This window comes from Bombus huntii, chromosome 14 (genome assembly GCF_024542735.1).
Source record: "Bombus huntii isolate Logan2020A chromosome 14, iyBomHunt1.1, whole genome shotgun sequence".
NCBI classification, from domain to species: Eukaryota; Metazoa; Arthropoda; class Insecta; order Hymenoptera; family Apidae; genus Bombus; species Bombus huntii.
The window spans coordinates 975,347-996,724 of record NC_066251.1 but is presented as its reverse complement, the minus strand read 5'-3'; the positions used below and the strand labels follow the sequence as shown (position 1 = coordinate 996,724).

Sequence of the window (21,378 nt, the reverse complement as noted above, 5' to 3'; positions counted from 1 at the left end):
AGGATGATTGTCTTTGTACCTCCTTTTTCTAAAATACTTTGTACAGTTTGCGAGATTTCGAATCAAGGTGCTCATCGAACATTCAACAATTATGATAAAGTTTTCAAGAATGAAAGTTGAAAGTACGAGGAAGCTCCGTCATCGCACACTACCATACGGCTAAAAGTCGATCAAGATCAAACGATAACATGTAATAACATTAAATCGTAAGTCAATGAACAAAATTTTTTTCTTATACGGTCGAATAAGAATAATTTCGAAGAATTTATTCTTAATCGAAGTATTTACTTGTTGACGAAAGTGTACAAACTTATTCGTAAAAATAAAAAATATCTTCTATTTATTTAGAATTTAAATTATTTACAACCCAGATTTAATCAGCGCAATTACCTGCTAGAAATATCCTGTAACAGTAAATCAGTCTTCACGCACGCTTAATATAATGGTCAACATAATCTATCATGTTGACTTTGTTAATCTACAAATATGGATTTAAATTAATTAAAGTGATTTACATATACGCGATATCGTTTGTCTAACGACATTTGTAACGTATTTCGTGTAATTGCGCAGATATTTCATCGTGCAAGGTTACCGGTAAACCGTAAGCTCTTCTAATTGTTTTGCTGCCTCTCATATAGATAAATCTTTATAATTCGTTAAAATAACTTAAATTTAAAAGTAATATCAACATTTTATGATTTATTGTCGAAAAAAAAGAGAAAAAAGAAAAAATAATACCCTTTTATTCGAGACATTCATTGTACTATAAATATCGTTTTTGCATAAGAGATAAAAGTTTTACATTCATTTTGTATAAAGGAAATTAACATTACAAAATTCAACACTCATAAAAATCATTCATAATATTTTTTAAAAGAATAAATTCAAATTTAAAATTCTACTCTCAATTCACTAATTTCTACTTATAATTAGTATAAAGATAGGCACCCCCCCCCCCTCTTGTCATGCTATAAAAGATCTATTACATGGTGATTTTTGTGGTGTGACTATACTATGTTGGTACACTTCCAACTTACATCGAAAAACAGAATGGGACATTGTAATATCATTTTCATTCAATAAAAATGTCTCGGATACTGTGCAAAAACGTAGAAACATATGATATATAAATGAGACTTATACATATGTATTAAATATCTTTAATAATATGAATTTACTAACTGTATAATGTAACAATAAATACGAAATCCTGCGTATATTCGTCGTCATAGCAACAACTAGCTATATTCCATCGCGATAATTAATAAATTAAATATTTATATATATATATTTATTTATATATATGTTAGTAAAGTTTTATCTATTAATTTAAAAACGTATATATTACACTTAATTCAAATAACACTGGGACTATGAAAAATATAATCATACATTTGTGCAATAAAGCCTCGCGCATGTATTCAATTTTTTCTTATTCCACAGTTTTTTTACGTGTGCTGTTGTCATTTTCCTCAATCCCGAGTAATGTATAATTTGTACACTTAAATATATCCACTATGAAAGAAATTTACAAATTACTTTTATACAATTTCGTAATCCTAATTATATTAGAATTATATTAGAAATAATAACTCTCGTTAGATTCAATATGAGAGATACGTTGTTCCACGTACGGGAGTTTTTGACTTGAGTTGATTAACACATTACACCCCTATGATATTGAACATTTTAGAAACTTTAAATTTGGAATATTCCAAAAGAAAGAAAGAGTATCGAACATTATTATTTCCTCAACGTTCTGTCCAATTTTATCAAATGTCTCATTTTAATCTCGATACGTACTACGTACTAACTTCCAGCGTAAGCGAAGAAGGTAGTCTAAAATACGAAAACGATGCCAAAAGACTATAGACAATTTTCTATAGTTCAAAACATGTAAAAACAACATATAAAACGATCTCAATCGATACAATGTTCTTCGATAGGAGTAGCCTTCGTGATTAAGATTAAATTATACGAATGGACGGGTCATAGTGTAAGAAGAAGGAAACGCGTTGTTTACCGCTTTTCTTATAAAACGGTTTAGATGACATCGATTACGTATAGCGAAATGAAAGGATCGATCGGTGTGAATCACTTTGATTACAGATTTGACTGCGATAGAAATTAGCAGTGGCATATATTACCTATGCGATACTTATATGTGCGCGCGCGCATCTGCCTATGTGTGGCTATCATACACACACAACACATATATGCGTATAGATAATGCCTTATTATCGATCATGTATAATCCAATGTCACGGATTTAGTCCACCTGGCCTTTTACGATTTCGTCTGTTTCTTTCTAATAAAAACGACAAATCCAAAGGATCCTTTTTATTCGGCATTTTTTGTAATAGACCGATTAAAATGTTGTTCAATCTTCTTCTTTGCTCTTCTCTCTAAAGATAATTAATGTAACACACGTTAGGATAATATTAATAGCAAAATATGAGAATTGAATTACCAAAAGTTATGGCGCCATTGAATGCAATATCGATTGATAATATTCCGATGATTACCTGGGCACATAACGTAGCAGGTGTAACAATGGGTAAAATCTCGTTCGATCTTCGTCTACCCTTACTCGTAGAAGATTTTTGTTGATCCTTCGCGTGTGTTTTTGTATTTTCACTCGATTCAGATTTGTGATTAGTATCGACATCTTGATTATTAACTTTCTTTTTCTCTTTATTCATTTTACCTCCAACTTGGATTCCTTCGAGACTGTGAGGCTGTACATAATTTACGAAAAACTGTAGTGTCCATTCTCACCACTTTCTTCATTAGTAGTAATTCGATACTTACCAAATATGTACGATAGTGCTTAATGCGTTGTGGGAACGTTTCAAATGCATACGGTTTTGTACAAACTTGGTGCCTAGCTCTTGCAACTTTTGTAAATAATCGTGCAGCACGATCGACGCGATACTCGCAAACATAAGTATGTTCTGGAGTAGAACCAACTGGCCGTCCTTTATTAAGAAAGAGGCACGGATAAGTGAGATATTTTTAAGAGTATCTACCGTATGATTAAATAAAAAGATGAGAATCACTACCTTTACAATACGTGTGAGGATCAAGAACCCAACAGCGCTCAGCAACCAAATCGCATGGAACGGCTTCGTAAAGTGGCGCGCATACAACTTCATTCTCATAGAACTTTCTAGTTGGTTCGTGATACGTTTCGTGTGGCCTCAAATAGTGATGGCCAAATACAAATCTTTCGCCTCTGTTGAATGAGAAACGATTGAATATCAATAACACAAAGTATACAATTTTCATGAAAACTTCTAATAAATTGATGCATACGAAGTTACTTACTCCGCGTTTTTCCAAAGTCTCTCGATTCTAAAGATGTCCATTTGCTCATAATCCGGTTTTTGAATGGTTTTGTACGTATGCTTTTCAGGAGTATCTCTCAACACGTAAACGGTGTCGCCCTGTCTAAGTTGTAAATCACCGCGCATCAAAGTAACATAGTGTTTCTTGCCCTCTTCTTCCTCATCACCCTCTAGTGGAATTTCTAAATCCACGGGACGTGGATGACACCTCTCGCACAAATAAGATTCTATGCTCGTATCAGCTTTAACGCAATCGCAATGTTGCCATACGAGACAGCGTTCGCATTGAATCATCAAGCCTTCATCCCTATGATCATGAAGTAACATTTACAAGTAGTTCCAACAACAACCAATCTATGATAGAAATTGCAATTCACGCATACCTATGCAGGCCACAAATACACCTGATAACGTCTTCTTCGCCCGCAGTTGAACCACGGGGAGGTAGAAAGCTTTGAGATGGAGGACAACCTGTTGCTTCTGTTATCGCATCTACGAAATCGGGTTTGCTTCCTAAGTATAATTTTCTAAGTCTAGCTGCGGCAATACCCATCTCTGAGGTTCTCCCGAAAAACCTTACATTGTTGTCAAAAAGTTTAATCATATCATGATCAAAATGTTCTGCAGTTTTATAGTGACCTGTGCCAATACACTGATCGATTGTTGTCAAATCTATAGGATCTGATATCTTTTCATAATAGTCGGGCAACTTTCTCTTTGAAGGTAATGTGATAAATGGTGTACATAATAATTGTCCATTCTCATCTTTCGCATTCGCCACGATACTATATAAATCTTTTAACACCTGAAGGTTAATTAATTATAAATGAACAAATATAACAAGTTAATAAATTATCAATAAAAAGATCGTAAATTTGCCTTACCTTAGCCAATTTTGCAGTTTTATGCACTTCTGGATCATCTTGAGCTTGAGCTAGTCGTCGAGTTCGCACAGTACGTGTATTTGTATTAGTCAGAGCAGTTAATTGCGAGAAAAATGCATCAGATTGAATCTTAGCATCGCCTGAACTCTTTTCTTTTATTGCTGTCGCGTTACCGCATTTTACTTTACCATTTTGCATTTGTACTTGATTTACCAACAATTTAACTCGTCTGACTTTTTCTAAATTTCTCAACAGGAAACAATGATGTTGCTGAGCAAAGCACCGTTGCTGATGGGACATAGGTTTTAGCACAGGTGCATGAATCAGATTAGAATCGCCCATTTTTCGAGATTTACAGATGCCTTTCGAGTTAACAGACTGCACTGTATTAGATTTTCGTACATTTTTTCTCGGTCTTCCGACTGACCGCCTCTCTGTGGGCTCCAATTGCGACGGAATGGAAGTAATACTTTTCGAAACCCTTTGGCTCTTTCCTCCTATGAAAACAGGATAAAAATGCAATAAATAAATTTATTATATAGAAAAAGAAGGATTATAATAAGAAAGGTTGCGCCATTACCAATCACTCCTCTGCAAGCACTACTGCCGCATCTGCATTCCTGTCCCTCGGATGGATTAAAAAGTGCAAAATTATAATCATATGTCAACTCTTCCCCTGGTTTAATGTCTCTAGAAGCGAACAGGGCCATACGCGGAAGACCATGGACGCTCCATTTTTGCATCTCGCAATTCGGTTCGCAAGAATGATTTACGAACCTTCCATCACCCCCCATACGATGACCATCAATTACCAAGCCTCCATCGAGATGCAGGCAATAGTGATGCGTATCATTGGCATACCTGTTGCACAATAAGCGAAAGAAAATGAATTTGGATGCTATATTTACGCAAAACCCTTGTACATGGCCTTAATATACCTGGTCGCCATTCTTGATTTGAATTCTCTTTCAGACACCACTTCCCCAACATATTCGAGGATAAAGACACCAGACTTGATAGACTGCTGAGTCCTCACGCCCCAACCTTTATCCTCCGTCATGAATTTTTGTAAACCCGGTGCCCATTCGTGCTTCTGTATCTTCTGATTTTCACACTTTTCGCCACAGGGACAAAGCTGCGGAGAACATTCGCTAAAGACCATGCGATTGATACAGTCATCTCCGCAGCCGCTTTCCGGTTTGCACTCGCAAGCTTGCGCTTCGTAAAGCGTAGTAGGTTTGACGTCGTAGTACACATTAGTACGAATTTTCCTATAAAAAGTCAAAATAGTTGAATAATTTTAGAAAACGATAGCATATTCGATAACGCACGCTGTATGCTTACTTGTAATTCCACGATGGAACCGATTCTCTACCAGGTAGCCTAGATTGCGTATGTAACCACCATAAATCATATGGTAATTGAAACGGCATTTTCCTTTGTCGTAAAAGCTTGCCACAATGATACGTCGCGGATAACAAAGCGGCAGATGCAGACTCGTTGGTTTCGCATACGACCTTATTTCTCCCACTATTATTCTCGATGCTACCACGCGTTTTCCCTTCAAAATCTTTGCCGTACTCCTGTAAAATGCCTCCCTGTAAGTAACGTTTCTTCCACCGGGATTGTTTCTTTCTCGTATGCGTCGAGCTCGAGTGCTTTCCCACTTCGTGATCGTCGTTAAGAATGTCGCTATTAGGCAGAATGTCGTTCTCCGTATCATAACCAGAACTACGTAATCTTTTCAGATTTCTAGGAGTCAAATTGCAGGGACTCGAAGAACCTCGTCGCTTCTTTTGATTACCGTTGAAAGAGCTTGTATGTTCCGTTTTGATGTTCGTTTGAGAGCTCGCGCGTTCGAGCTTCTTTACATTATCTTCGTTTAATTCAGCAACGCGTTGATTCGCGGTGAATCTTTCGAGGGACTCTTCTAAGGGAGCATTTTCGTCGTACGACCTCGTGTCTTGGATCTTTTCAAACTTAACAGGACATAACTTGTTCAATGCATTGTCGCTATCTGTCTCTACAAGATCCTTGCGAACTCTCAATTGGCCAGATCGAGGTTCAGAAAGTTCATCAGGACGAACTTGACCATTCGTCTCTGACTTTGGTGAATTCGTCTCTTCCTGATTTCCATTCGAATTAGCTTTCGATTGAACTCGATTTTGCACGACGCTGTTGTTACTGTTGTTACTGTGCTTAGTAGAAAGCTCTTCGGTAAATACATCTTGTATCTCAGTGTTGTTTAACACGCTTGTCTTGCTGTCCACTACTGAATCTTCGATTCCTTCTTTCGTTGAATTCTCGCCATCAGCACCGGCCTCCGAAGTGGCATCTTCGTTAGTTAAAACTGCGGTTTTTGACGGATCCGACTCATTTGCATTCAAGGATCTTTTCTTCTTTTTCTTCAACGTTGGAAAACCTGTACGATTTATAGCTTTACGACGTCTCATTTTCTTCTTGGCCAAAACCAATACAGCAGTGGAATTCATGGGATTTGGAACATTTGGATTGAGACTATTTTGTGACGGTTTAATTTCGTTCGCAGTTTCATTCTCGTCAAAGCTCTCCGTCGCATTAAAATCCACTGCATCGATCTTTATATTTTTTTCCAAGCGAACATGATCTGGCGAAATATCTCTTTTCTCGATCTTATCCGCCTGATTTTTATCGCTTTTTATTAATTTCTCTAAAACTACCTTTTCACTTTTACTGCCTTTCTCCGCGCGACTTTTCAAACTTCTAGAATCGCTCGAGGATTTCTCGGATTTCTCAGCTTTGCTATCAGCTTTCTCAGACTTGTCTATTTTTTCAGCTTTTTCCAAAGCGGCATGACTCTCAACAGGTAATTTTGTAACTGTCACACGAAGATCTTTGACGATCTTTTTTTTACGTCGCGGTTGTACTTCTATCTGACTCAAGGGTTTCTCTTCCAACAAATCGGAACACGCTGCACTCGATTTATCAGGACTTCCAGCTTCGGTATCCCTATGTCTTTTCTTAGGAGTAACAGGTACGGAATCTTCTTGAAAGGAGAACGCAGAGCTACCTCCGTATCTCGTTATCGTAGCTTCGATTGCCTCTTCGATGTGACTTTCGGTAGAATTCGCTTCGTTAACAGCCACGTCAGTGCCACTTGCGTTCGAACTTTGTGAACTGTGAGGACTGGACACGTGATAATGTCTCTTCTTTAATGGTAACCTTTGTTCATTTGGATTCGAGTTTGCATTTGCATTCATACTGTTCTTCGAATCCGTCCCTGACAGTATCTTTTCCTTCTTGAGGCGCCTCTTTAATTTCTGATCATCGTTCGTGGTAACATCACCCCCTTTCCTCTTTTTTGTTAATTTCTTTACGCGAAAAATTTGCGGTAATTCGGAATATCCAGAATTTGAGTTATTCCTACCTAAGCTGCACGATCTAGAAAATTCTTCGATCAATTTTTCTAACTCTTCTATGAGACACGGATGGATACGTATAGGATTCTTAGGCGGTAACAACAATCGTCTGCGATGCTTGTGATGATGATGTTTGTGACAATGATTGTGTATAGGCTGCGTCGCCTTGTCACATTTGTTTGTTACATTCTCAACTTTTTCGGACTTTAATACCTCGCCAACGGGCAAAGATATTAAAGTTTGGACACCAACGCCATTCGTTTCAAACCCAGCACCTGCTTTTTTAGTACTTTTATTTTCTTTCAATACACGTCGCGTAACCGGCGCTACGTTTTTCTTTAACGACGCCTGTCGCTTAGCCAAGGGGACTGTACTGCTTCTATTTTCCTTGAGGGTTCTTTTCTTCGAGTTGATTACCTTTCTGTCGCTCGAAACTCGCTCGCAAACCGATTGTTTCTGTCGTCGTAACGGAGTTGTCTTGTTTCCTGGACCAGGCTTGTCTTTCCCCATTTTCTTATACGTTCCACCGTTGCATTGAACTCCTTCTCTCCCGTACTTATTCGTAACAGCTCTACTTAGGCACTTGACACGCGCTGGGGAACTGGTGTTGTTCCTTTTTCCACTTATCTTTGCTTGCGTACACTGTTTGGAAATGTTGTATGTCCGTTTCTTTTGACAAGCTGGTTTGTCCTTTAATTTCTTAACCGTATCGTTCTCTCCGTCTTTATCCGCCCGAGACGCAACTGTTTTCTGTGGCGCCGACTTCGTTTTTCCTCTTTTAGAAGGCTCTTCCTTCGTGACTTTTGCCGGTTGCGGAGCAGGCTCTTTCTTTTCGACCCTCTCGTTTTTCGCAGTTTTCTCTGTTTTTTCTATCTTCTCTATTTTTTCTACGATTTCTGGTTTCAATCTTGGCCTACCTGGGCCACGGGGCTGCGTGGAAACTGTTTTCGCCGGCCTACCAGGTTTTCGTTTAGGTGGATATAAAACACGATCTACGTTTACCGCTGGCTTTGTGACAACAGGTTGCACCGGCGATTGTGTCGGTGCTGGAGGACTCACAGGACTAATTGCCAAATGTAACGGACTGTTATCTACAGACTGAATCCCTGAATCCGGAGAAACGTTTGAAACGCAAGGATACTCCGAATCGTTCAATTTTTTCCCTAACTTGCTCCGCCTTTTCCTCGGTTCTGATAACAGAGCCGTCTTTTCAACAAACTGTTGCAATAAAGTGGAACTATACACAGGTACAGGGTTCTGATCACCGTTTTCGCTCGTATCTGAATCTGCGCCGAGCGACATCCGCTCGATAGCTTTCGATACTAACCGACCGCTCTCTGAATCTTCAAATCCATCAAACGGAGCGTCCTCGTGCTCTTGATCCGGTAAAATAGCCGCTAAATCTTCTTGATTGATTTCCTGAAGCGGCGGATGCTGCTGTGGCTGTTGTTGCTGTTGAGACTGTTGAGTCTGTTGTTGTTGTTGCTGCGTATGTTGCGAGGTTAAATGACTCTCAGACGAGTCAGAATCGTCGCTACTGCACTCAGATGACTAAACAGAACAGAGATAAAGTATATCTGCACTAAAGGAAGACTCAACTCAAATTTTAAAAAATCGACATTAAATTACCTTTCCTCCACGATTTGACTTAACCTTCTTCGGTACGCTTCTCCTATTTTTTTCTTTTTCCAAATCCTCTTTTTTTGGACCTTTCATACTGATTTTTAATTTAAGCGCTCCCTGTAACGTAATTACAAATTTCATCATTCATTTCATCGCTGTACTTAAACTTGCAGTATTAAGAGAAATTATAAAATTCTACTGTGTATACCGGTTCGAAATTCGTTTTTTGAATGGAAAATGTTTGCTCGCTATGTTCCGACGTGCAATCCGAATTGGATCCGGTATCTTCCTCCTCGTCACCGCTACTCTCGTCGTCCGAATCCGAATTCGAATCCGAATAAGAACAACTGCCTTCGGTACCGCCAGAACTTTCGTCGTCGGAATCTGAGTCTTCTTCGGAATCAACTGAATCTGTTCCTGACGTTCACAAAAAATATAAAATTCTTAGAATTCTATTGAACTATGCAGTCAAATGGTGATGTAAATGCCTATCAAAAAATAGTTACATAATTTGCTAATGTAACATATTAATACCATTAGGTTCAGTAGTCGGGTCCCAGCTACCGCCACCCTTTATGGCATCCATATCAACAGTCGAAGGGAGCTCCCTTTCTTGCTCCCCATCGTTTTCTTCCCAATTCCAATTCTGTAATTCTAATTCTGACGGATGGTGAATTACAGCATTCCATCCTGAATCACCAGACATTTTTTAGCTTATCTAACATCCAATAGACTCAAAAAGAATATCATTCCTTATAATTTTGTTCCTTCATTCAGTTCCTTCCTGATCGTGTAAAGCATGTCCCTAATATGCTTAATACAGAACTATTAGATATTTGAATGGAGCTTCCATGTTTATTTGCCAGTTTCTACCAACAACTCCCTCATCGTTCGCCAACTGCATAGGGTTATGCTTTGCTCGTACTGGTATCACTGTAAAAACAAATGCGACTTATTGTTTCAAACAAAATCAATTATTGGGTATAGTTGAAGTAGGAAGAACAGTAAATTGTTAGACAACTAATTAGCACGCTGAAAGAAACGAGGGAAAGACATATGAAGTACCAGGATGGAGAAAATGAAACACAAAAAAAAAGGCTATGGAGTGTTGTCAATGATATTATGACACAGTGGAGGCAGAGATGATTCTTTTGAAATCTTCTTTCAGTTTCTTCTTGCACAAATCGACATCGCAATTGAAAAAGATTCAAACCATTCGTTAAAATCGCTATCTTCGCACTTTAGGGTCGCTTAATTCCAATCCTGACCCGATGTTTCACGTCTTTCACAGCCGTGTCCCGTAGCGCGGGAGAATTCTTATCTATAACCTCGTAGAAGGAACGAGTATCGGTGAAGTAATCGAGGCGACCGAAAAAGTGCGTATACCTTTCTCCCGATAGGTCCAACTGTTATCCTAGGAATCGTAACCGATCAACGACACTGTCATCGAAGAAACGCTGCTTGTTGATACGCGCGTATTTCGCCTATAGGTGCGTCACATTCGCGCAGACACCATCGCGTTTGGAGCAACAACACTAACCGACAATCGCACAGAAAGGTAAATTGGAGCAGAAACGTGAAGATTTTCTTCAAAAAATATCAGTCTGTTTACATCGTTGACGAAGCACACACAGATCCCGAGAAGAACTCCGAATAGGAGAGAGGGAGAATGAGAGACAGGGAGACGGAGGACTCGTGGGAGAGACAGAGAAGAGCAAGGAGGAGAGAGAGCGCGAGAATGAGCAAGTGGGGACAGGGAAAAAGCGAGAGGGAGAGAGAGGAAAAGGGGGATAGAAACGTTCCGGATCGTAGAAATCGGAAAAATAAAAGGCAGGCACGTTATCATCGCAGCGACCGCCTAAAGCGGTAAAGAGTGGTGAAGCAAGGGGCAAGCTAGTACGCGTTTGATGACAGGCACAATACCCTGAGACTTCGTTACTTCGCATTCCACAAACAGCGCGACGAAGATCCACAAGGTTCTGGATCGACGATTAACGGACGATATTTTCCAAGTTGCTTCGAACAGACAGCTGTTTCTGTTTCTCGGTCGATGCGCCAGGTGCGTCGGCGACAGGGCCCGTGGAAACTCCCGTGTATTCAAGTAGAACTCAAATTGCCGCGCCATCTGATGTTCAATGCTGCCATTAGTCTCACCTAGCGGTTTATACGAAACTCTAACTTTGAGCCATTTCGAATCATCTACGACAGATACGATATTATTACGTCTTTCAAGATGTACTCGCTTCCGTTCTAAAATGACAGGCTATTAGTCGCGCCTTTTTAGTAATACACTGAGTGAAAGCTGTATATACACATGTACGTTGTGTATGTATGTCCATAAGAGTTTGATATACATATGAGAGATTTATTATTTGTACATAATTATTAACAAATGCTTCTTTTTCATTTCGTACATCTTTAGTTACAATTTTCTCCTAATGAATATCGATCTAGAATGCTCTACTCGATTCAAATCATTCGATAATATACGATACACATTTGTTGTATCGTTACGATCATATCTAAATTCATCGATAAATATTAATACTCGATAAATCGATGATCACTGGCAAAATAATTTCAATCTTGTTTCGATCGATAATCTGACATCGATAATCGAGTTTGAAATTGCATAATATATGGTAATATCTCAACTACATATCGCTGGTCAACATCCGAACTGTCAAAGTAAATGGCTATATCTCACAACGATAAATAGCTACACCTCGTTGATCGAATCGAAACACGAACAGAATGAACCGATTCGACATATATTGCCAGAATTTAAATTTTTTCTGTGAACGACAAAATAACGAGGCGAGTAAAATAAGCGAGACAAAGAAAATGAGAAGGAAGAAAAGAGATAGACAATGAACGAGAAAGTAAAAATGGTAGACCGTACGAACGCTTGCAATTCGAGTATTCCCTCTAGGTAAACGTGTGCATCGAGACGAAGGGTGGTAGGAGTATGGGCCTGGAGTCGGCAATATGGCTGGCTAGATGTGCATAGGTAGGGTGTCGGGGTGGTGTTAGTGCCGTACGTTATTTATGTCGAACTACCGCAAATCCTGCCCGAATCTCGCGTGTTTTCATGGAATCGGTGATATACTGTGCAGAAGCAGGAATACGGCTTGCATGAAGGCATAGCATACGCTTCCCAGTGAAACAAACATGAAGTAAGTTCCACGTATACGACACAGCATCGAGTGAGAGAGAGGGTCGAGTCACACAAAATCGAGCCGAGTTCGGTATATGGATTCAAACGCAACTTCTTTTTGTCTTTGGTGATTGTTTATTCCGTAGGCTACCAACGGATACCTCTAATAGCTCGGGCATCTCTTCTTACTCTTCGTAACTGATGTGTCCATTGTCTATCGATGCAATGCAATGCCTCTTTGGCGTTCAAATTTTTCGAAAAGGATTTATATGTAGTGGGAGTCATTTCGGCTAGGGCTTCGCTATTATTTTTTTATCGAATATCTCGAAACGTGTCAGTTCTTTCACCCTCACCGGCTGTATCGCTACCAATCGAGTATTCTTTTCACGCATCCGTTGATCCGCTTTTAGTCTTGCTTGCCGGATGATATTCTGACGTGCTTCCAAATCTTGCGTCTCGACGCCTTTGTGTATAGTAAACGCAAGCGAAACTTCTTTCTACTTTTGTTCATACCTGTCCTTTTTACATCCAGGCAGAATACCATTCACGCTTCCTCGGGTTACCCTTATCTAAACCCAACTCATGTACGCGCGTGTCTACCACACACAAGACGGATTAGTGTTAGGCGAAAAATTTCGCTGCACACATTTGTTTATGTTAGACGAGAGATCTGCTACACGCAAGCGCATATTTTACAGTTTTTTCTGCGGACTAAAATTTTCGATATCTTCTACGTTCTTCCTCTATCGTTAATAAATCTTTATAAAATAACCTTTATAAAAGAATTTTCTATATATTTTATACAGACTGCCGATAAAGTAAATATCAATGACATTGAGCCTGAGATATTGTAATCGCCGCTGACACTGATTCATTCACCTCGGCACACGTTTTTACTACTTTATAGGAAAAGATATGAATGAATTTATTCGATAACATATTTACGCCGATCAGTGAGTCACATTATGATTCACGTTCGACGCGTTTTGCACTTGGCTAAGCCCTAATACATATCTAAACGTATGTTTCTCAATATAACGCCAAATTTTGCATTTACGTTTCGATTTCGATCCAGAAATCGAAAGCATCTGCTGTTTTAAAGGAGTGACAGAGGGAGGAAGAAAGGGAGAAAGTGAGAACGAGAGACTTAAGGGCATGTAAAAAAGGGAATGGTTTTAAAAGGGTTATACCGTAACATGATCGGCGAGAGGCTAGTGACGCGAACCTCTGTTCTATCACTTGTACGCAAATAACACGAAAGAATAGCGTTGTCTCTTCTACGACAGAGATTTTTTAAAGCCAACTACGTATAAATCATTTCTTTTGAGTTTCGTTCCCTCAGGTTTTTCTGAACCACACGTTGAATTGATTTGATCACACGCAACACTTTGCCAATTATTTTATGAAAAAATAAAGGGAGTCGCACAACAACGGACACGGGAAGACTCGAAAACTACGCGTATCGCGGATACTACTCCGGCTCTTATCTTGAATCCAGGCTAGTCTGATCGTACGCTGAGCAAAGAAGGAAGTGGCAGTATCTTTTAGTATTCCGTTTCGTTCTGTTCTCATTTCGTGAGCGGCTCGTGCTGTTTTAACGTGGTCCGCGCACGGTGAAAGTGACACCGAACGTAACGTTGTACGCGAAATCTCGTAATTCCTTGGTTAATAATCATATGAGTGAAAAAATTGGGAAAAATTCCTCGCGATTCCAACGAACGAGGAAACAATGAGGCGATACTCGTATTCTCGTCGACCGCAGCAAATCCTTCCGGAAGAATATCGATCGTGGTAGCATTTACTTGCTGTATTTCGATTATTTCATGCAAATAACCGCTACACGCTTTAGGCCACCAAGGTAGATATATAACGAAGAAAACGTGCCTCTCCTTATGTTTCAGCGAAGTGAGCATATCGTCCGCTCGTGCGTCGGTAATGGTATATGACGACGTTAATAAAAAATGGGTACCGAGTGGCAGTTCTTCAGGACTCTCCAAAGTTCAGTTATATCATCACCAAGTGAACAATACGTTTCGCGTGGTGGGAAGAAAGTTGCAGGATCACGAGATCGTCATCAACTGCGCGATCCTCAAGGGACTGAAGTACAATCAGGCGACAGTCACGTTTCACCAATGGCGAGATAACAAGCAAGTATACGGTCTGAATTTCTCCAGTAAGGACGACGCCGACGCATTTGCCAGAGCGATGCTGCAAGCGCTCGATGTGAGTTTAAACCGATAGAAACAGAAACACACATTGGAAAAGAAGCGCCAACTAACGTAAAGCTAAACTACACAGTCGTAGCGCTTCTACTTCTAGTTTATCTATCGATCAACATGGATCAGGACATACATTATTTAGTAATTGTTTGACATTTAACGTAGGTGTTGAGCAATGGAAGCAACATATCGAGAAGTCTTGCCCCCGCCTCAGCTACTCAACAGCAATCCGTCTTTCAGCAACAGCAACCGACTAATGCTCAATATGACGAAGATATGGGATACAGGTTCGTTTTCTCTATGCTTCTTTTTTTTCGCACCTATATATCGAGAAAATGAGAAAAGAGTTGATCGTATATTTGTTGGCCAGAACTATGACCAGGGAAGATGTGGCGATCATTCAGGAACGCAGAATGTCTCAGCAAAGCCAAGGTACGATATAACGCGATAAATGAATGACGAATTATCGGATAGAAGTCGCGAGATCGGAGAAATATTTCCAATTCGTGTGTTTTTTACAGCAACAAATAGTCCAAACGCAATTTCCCCGAGTTGCCCCCTCGCATCGCAACAACAACAACCTACTTCGCAACAGCAGCAGCAGCAGCAACAACAACAACAGCAAACGCCTCAACAATCTGTGCAACAACAACCGCAGCCACCAGCGCCGCCACAACCACCCCAACAGCAACAACAGCAGCAGCATCAAGCGCAACAACAGCAACAGCAGCCAATGCAACAGCAATCACAATCCGGTCATCACAGAACATCGTCGGCACCGCCAGCTCCTCAACCTCAGCAGCAAACTGTTATGCAATCGATGCAAGTTACCGGCGGTATGGGAACTGCTGCAGGACAAATGTCGAGCGGAGGTGCCCCTCCGATACCACCGCCTCAGCCTCCTATGGCGGCGGCAGCTCCACCGTGTCCGCCGACAATGATAAACTTTAACGCACCGGTACCACCACCCCCGATGATGATGAACCAATACGCGCAATCCCCGTCATCTCAGTCGAATCTACCGAATCAATCTCAGGCGCAGTCGATTTACGGTAGTACTCAAGGAAACCAGTACGGAGGTGCGCCAAATAGTAATCAGTACGCGACCGTCGCTGTCGTCGGGCAAAGTCCATGTCAGTATCCCTCCGGAAATCAAAATAACTTCTACAATAACAACGGGCAAATTAGCAATGCGTATCCTAGCGGACAACCGGGACAAGCAAACCAATACGGTGGCGGCGGAAGTAGTAGTGGTACGGGTGGTGCTGGTGGAAATCAGTATGGAAGTAGTAATTCGATTAGTCAGTACGCGAGCAGTGGAACCGCGACGACAGGCCAGTACGGGGTAGGCGTCGGAGTCAACGTTGGCCAGCCTAACCAGTCTCAGTACAGTGTCGTATCTCAGGCACAGGCACAGTATGGTAACAACCAACTACAGGCAGTTTCGGCCGCTACGAATCCTTATGGAACACCATCAAACTCGGTGAATCAGTACAGCAGCACCGGCAGTGGTGCCGGTGGTAGCGGTGGTAACTGCGGAAGCAATGCAGGCAGTGGCAGTACCGGCCCCGGCAGTGGACATCATGTGCCACCGGTTAATCCTAATATTTACGCTCCCATTGGCAGTGCCGGTCCTCAACCTCCTCCTATGATGCCGCTGGCTGGACCTGCTCCTCCTCCACCTCCTCCACCACCTGCTCCAAAAGTCAACCTACCTGCTACCAATCTTAATCCCCTTTCTGCATCTGGTTCTACCGGATCTGTAAGTTCCGTCACTACCAGCGAACCATCGCCGGATTCCAATTCGTTGGCTGCTGCAATTCAAGCGACTCGTCTTAAAAAGAAGCAGCAGGTTCGTATCATTCGTCTTGAATTTATTTTAACTTTCGTCTCTCTTTCTCTCTACTGATTTTTATCTCTTTCTCACATCACTGTTTCCATGTTATTCTAGGCATCGCAGCAACCCGTGGAGAATAGTGGTTCTAGTACCAGCAGCAGCGGAAGTGCTGGAAACAGCGGGAATTACGGCACTCTAGGAAGGGGCGGAGGTGGTGGAATGGCTTCTATGATGGACGAAATGGCTAAAACTCTAGCTCGTAGGCGAGCTGCCGTTGAGAAGAAACAACCCGAACAACCGCAAGTAGGTTTTTTTTCTCGATTGTAATATTCTTTCTGCGTTCAAATTTATTGCTATCAATCTTCAACTTGCAACACGTCTTTCTTTTTTTCTTTTTATTTTCTTTCTTTTCCGTAGGAACCTGAAAGTTCACCCGATAAGAAATCATGGGATAAGAACAGTTTGTCGAATAATAAATTCTCGAACGGTGCCGAATCACCGAAATCTGTCCGCAAGAGGTTTGGTTCTGCTTCTGAGGATACGCTCCTGAAAGTAAACGGCGTTAACGACGGGGCTGTGCTTACCGTTCAAGAAATGGAGGCATTTAAAGCGGAGATCATCAAGGAAGTGCGCAAAGAATTCCAAAAGATGAAACAAGAGATCGTAGATGGTAACGATAGTTCGATCAAATGTGTTAATGTGTTTGAAAATCGTTCATGCATTCTATTGTTTTTTCCCCCTCTTTTTATACTTTCAGCTGTCAGAGCAGAACTAAGTAGAAGATAAAGATGAGACGCGGACCAGTTTGAACTAAAGCGAAGAAGAAATGAAAAATTCTACCGCTGTGTAGATCAATCGAAACGATCATCGACAACCGTACACGACTTTTTTTTACTACGTATTCGCGAAAATGGAATGCAGTTATACCCCATGTATATCAGACATGTTTGTGTGTAAGTACGTTATATCTAATCTAGTGTTCTAAGTGAACCGTACTCTTTCGTTGCTTACTGGACGAATAGTAAGCAACCATGAACTTTGGATAAAATCGATTCTGATTCTACCAATTCGATGCACAGCACACATCACGGATCGCCTACATTTGCATCCGTATTAGTCTTCGGTGGTATCGTACAATTTCTCTTTCATTAATGACGATTGCTGTTCTCCTTGTTCCGACAAGTATTATTCGTAGTTAAATCGAGCAACCTATCGTGACGTAACATAAAAGCTGATCCCACGCACAATGGTAAACGCTTGCGTTTCTATGTAAATATCACGGAATTCGACTCAGCTAAAGATACGTAAGAATTTATAAAAGAGATTTCTCTAGTCTAAGATGCATTTAAATTGGGGCTGAAAGAACCTTACGCGCGTTAAATTGTTTCGCAATAGTCATGCAACTTTTTCTTTCTTTCTTCTTTTTTTTCTTTTTTTTTTTTTGAACATTTGCTCCCAATTTTCTTATCAAAATGCACGCAACTTAAATTGAATCTTACTTGGATTTTTTCCGTACATACCACCACTACTTCCATGTACAGATTTCATTAATAACGCACAGCTCGATACATTCCAAGTGAAAATGTTTCGGTACCGTAAAACAGGTAGAACAGAATGAAAGCGATCATCGATCGATTGCCACACAATCTTCACATAAACGAGTTCTCGGTTGATTCGAGATTTCTCTAAATACACCCACACGATCCGATCGTTAAACGATTACATCGATTTTATATTTACGCATCATTGATCGCTACAACAAATTCAAAATTCGACAAATGACCGACTTAGTGATGACAGGGCGATCGTGTTTGCTATCGATATTGTATACTACTCTCCGTTCTTATATTTTTTTATCGTCTCTCGTACGATTCTCACGGAAAATGAGAAAATTAACGTTGCAGTTCATATATATTCTATGTATCTATAATATAGCCGTGTATACGCTGATTCGCACCAGCTTATTGGCATTTATTGCATACAACCAGAACAAAGTTCGGGGAGCGCGAGCGAGCGAGAAAGAGAGTGCAAATGAGAGGAAGAATGAAGCGCGAGAAAGAAGTGAGAAGAAAAAGAAGAAAAGATAATCGTGTATCCATTCCTCGCAATATCTATGTATGTATTTTCGAACGTGCTACATCACCGGTCATTCGATGTACGACGCGATATGACACGATATGAGGACATACTACGATATGTGCGTATCTAAATTCGAATGACGCGTGAAAAACATTGACGATTCTCATCGCATTTAACATTTAACTGACATCTTTCTTTCCTTCTTTTTTTCTTTTTCTTTGTTTCATAAGACAGATTTGTGATAACCGATTTACTAAATTAACGCACTAATTAAGAGCGCAACGATAATGTTAAGTATTATCGAACTAAATTTTAAATCTCAATTTCTAGTCGTATAAGGAAAGTAAAGATTAAAGGTATTAATCACCGATACACTGTCACTATTCCGTGGGATAAGCTAATGTCTCGATATGACGTGTGTCTTTCGGAGATGTAACTGATAATTAATAATTGTCCATCGTTTCGCACGTTCTCGCACAAATATTCTCTGTGAATGTGATTCACTTCTGATTTTATTCGATCAAACTTTCTCTTTTGTATTACGTATTTTTTCACGGAACTGTAATTCCAGACTGGTACGTCGATCTCAATACATATTCCATTTGCATTTACCGTGAAACATTCTTTCAAGATGTTTTAACGTTCGTGAAATTGAAAAAAGAAAATGAAACGATCAATTTTATAATAATACCGATACGGCGCTAAGCAACAGCCGACTGAACTGAATAAACTGATACTCTTATTGTAACGATAAGTACATAAGTACATATTCCGGCAACGTTCTTTGCCATTTGATGCATTTTACATTGAAATAACGTATTCCGCTCTGTCTATCGCATTCCACTAATGGAAATGTACAATTTTTCAAGGTTTTTACGCTTATCGGGCTTTATATTTTTTCAATGATTTATGTTTCTACTCTACTTTTTAAGCTTTCCACGGTAAACTTAATGATCTTGCAATCAACGTTGCGTTGTCTTGAGAAAAAAAAAAAAAAGGAAAAAATAACGATTTGACGAAGCCTTCCGTTCGAAGATGCAAGACTAAATTTTAAACGATTAAACAACAGGTGGAGCAGGTATGAGGATGTGTGCGTGTATGAGTGACATTGTATGTGCGCGCGTACGTATCGAACGTGTGTGTGTCCATGAATGCGCACGCGAATGTCAAATGGCGATGTAGCGTGTAAAGGAGCGAGAACAAGAGAGAGAGAGAGAGAGAGAGAGAGAGGGGGGGGGGAGAGGAAGAGAGAAGGGGAAATTTTGGGCGCGGCAACGGTGAACGTTCGATGGATTCGAGGGAATGAACTAAATTGCACGGGGTACGAGAAAAGCGACTAGTGTTAGATGCATTTATAATTATATTTAACATATGTATATTTATATATACATATATCATACATGGATAATTTTAATATGACAAGATTAAACGCGCGAGCATAAAGAGTGTTTGTTACGATTGAAATTATTTAAGAAGCGCAAAAGAGAGAGCATGCCGATAACGGATCGACGCGTTGGTTTTTGCGACACCGACGAATCGGGTCGAATCGAGACGGATCGAGACGGATCGAGACGAATCGGGACGAATCGAGCCGAGTCGGCGAGACTGTGCCGTGTCCAGGGCCATTATAAACGGTGTGTATTATAATTAATGTATCAGCAGCAAGAAAATACACGTATGATATAAAAGAATAACGAGTGAAACGCTATTTTATGTATTACGTGCGACGCAACGGCAACGAGAGTTCGAAAAAAGCAGAAAGAAATTTTATTTTACTCGCTAATCAACCTGCCTCCCTCGTCATCAAGTTCGATAACGCGCTCGCAGTTTCTGCCGATTATTCCTTCTGTCCGAAACAACGATTGTTAACGTGTCACCGCGTGCACGAGTGCGTACGCGTGCGTGCGTGCGTGCGTGCGTGCGTGCGTATCAGTGATACCTTAAGTTCGCGTGACTTATTAGCCGACCGTCGAGTCTCGTCGCCGTTTCCCGTCGTTGTTTATAATATATGTAAATCGACGATGCAAATGAAGAATAAATAATTGGAAAAAGCATATGGTAATTATGAACGTTGTAACGAATAAATAGCCTCGTGGCGAAACGAAATGGCAGCGTTTACATGTTCGATTACTTTGCTAGAAGCGGGCCGCACCCTTCGTGTGGCAAACAAAAATGGTGCGTCGTCTGGTCACGAGAAACGTCGATATCGTCCCTTAGCGAACTATCTAGGTTCTACAACTGGCAACGACAACGACGGAACGCATCCTAGACTCATCGAAAAGAAAAGCTCGACGAGGCCACGTAGCGTATTCTATTAGCGTTTAAAGCGACCGCGAGGAAAATTTATACGAAATACAATTAGCAGTACTAACGTACGAAGTTTGAAGAACCGATGCCGAACACGCACTGTTTCTTAAGACGTATCTTGAAAATATTTGTATGTAAATGAATGACGAAACAATAAAAAGTATACGCTCAATCTACGAGAATAGCTCCCCTTTAATCCGAGCTTTAATGCGAGAAGAAAAGTTTTTATTCCAGTCCGCTCGACCCAATGATTCCATCGAGTTATTTATAGATCTGTTTCATCGTCTCGCGAGTACGATTCCCGATCTCTACGACCCGTAGAATCCTTATCTATCGGTAAGCAACGACTCAAACCATGCTCTCGAGAAACTCGCGCACGATTTTGTACTGGATGAACTCCGCTCCATGCAGGTCACCGATAATCGCATACATCGATTCCACTCCTCGTCGGTGATTTTCGATCGTTCACTACTTACTATAGCAACGATGCGTCACTTGTCCAAGAATATGATGTAAAGGGAGAG

The 21,378-nt window shown here is 40.5% G+C and overlaps 2 protein-coding genes across 5 annotated transcripts; one reads left to right on the top strand and one right to left on the bottom strand.

Annotated features, from left to right (window-relative positions):
* Positions 1–317: 317 nt before the first annotated feature.
* On the bottom strand, positions 318–11,363 carry LOC126873540 (histone-lysine N-methyltransferase ash1). 4 transcript variants are annotated; one of them, XM_050634513.1, is made up of 14 exons: positions 11,179–11,363; positions 9,790–10,188; positions 9,464–9,672; positions 9,262–9,372; positions 5,579–9,183; positions 5,173–5,505; positions 4,815–5,095; positions 4,235–4,731; positions 3,734–4,155; positions 3,331–3,657; positions 3,066–3,238; positions 2,815–2,981; positions 2,529–2,741; positions 318–2,408 (listed from the first exon to the last, which is right to left on the bottom strand). In XM_050634513.1, exons 2-14 carry the CDS (start codon positions 9,959–9,961, stop codon positions 2,265–2,267), a joined length of 6,654 nt encoding a protein of 2,217 aa, XP_050490470.1. In that variant the 5' UTR covers positions 9,962–10,188; positions 11,179–11,363; the 3' UTR covers positions 318–2,264. The 4 variants fall into 4 exon arrangements, with proteins under 4 accessions (XP_050490470.1, XP_050490472.1, XP_050490471.1 ...); XM_050634515.1 differs by having other exon boundaries at positions 11,195–11,363; XM_050634514.1 differs by lacking the exon at positions 11,179–11,363 and adding an exon at positions 10,642–11,078.
* Positions 11,364–12,211: 848 nt separating this feature from the next.
* LOC126873551 (protein enabled) lies at positions 12,212–21,030 on the top strand. The gene is made up of 8 exons (XM_050634569.1): positions 12,212–12,431; positions 14,314–14,635; positions 14,797–14,918; positions 15,002–15,063; positions 15,153–16,483; positions 16,583–16,771; positions 16,886–17,138; positions 17,226–21,030. Exons 1-8 carry the CDS (start codon positions 12,427–12,429, stop codon positions 17,252–17,254), a joined length of 2,313 nt encoding a protein of 770 aa, XP_050490526.1. The 5' UTR covers positions 12,212–12,426; the 3' UTR covers positions 17,255–21,030.
* Positions 21,031–21,378: the final 348 nt, after the last annotated feature.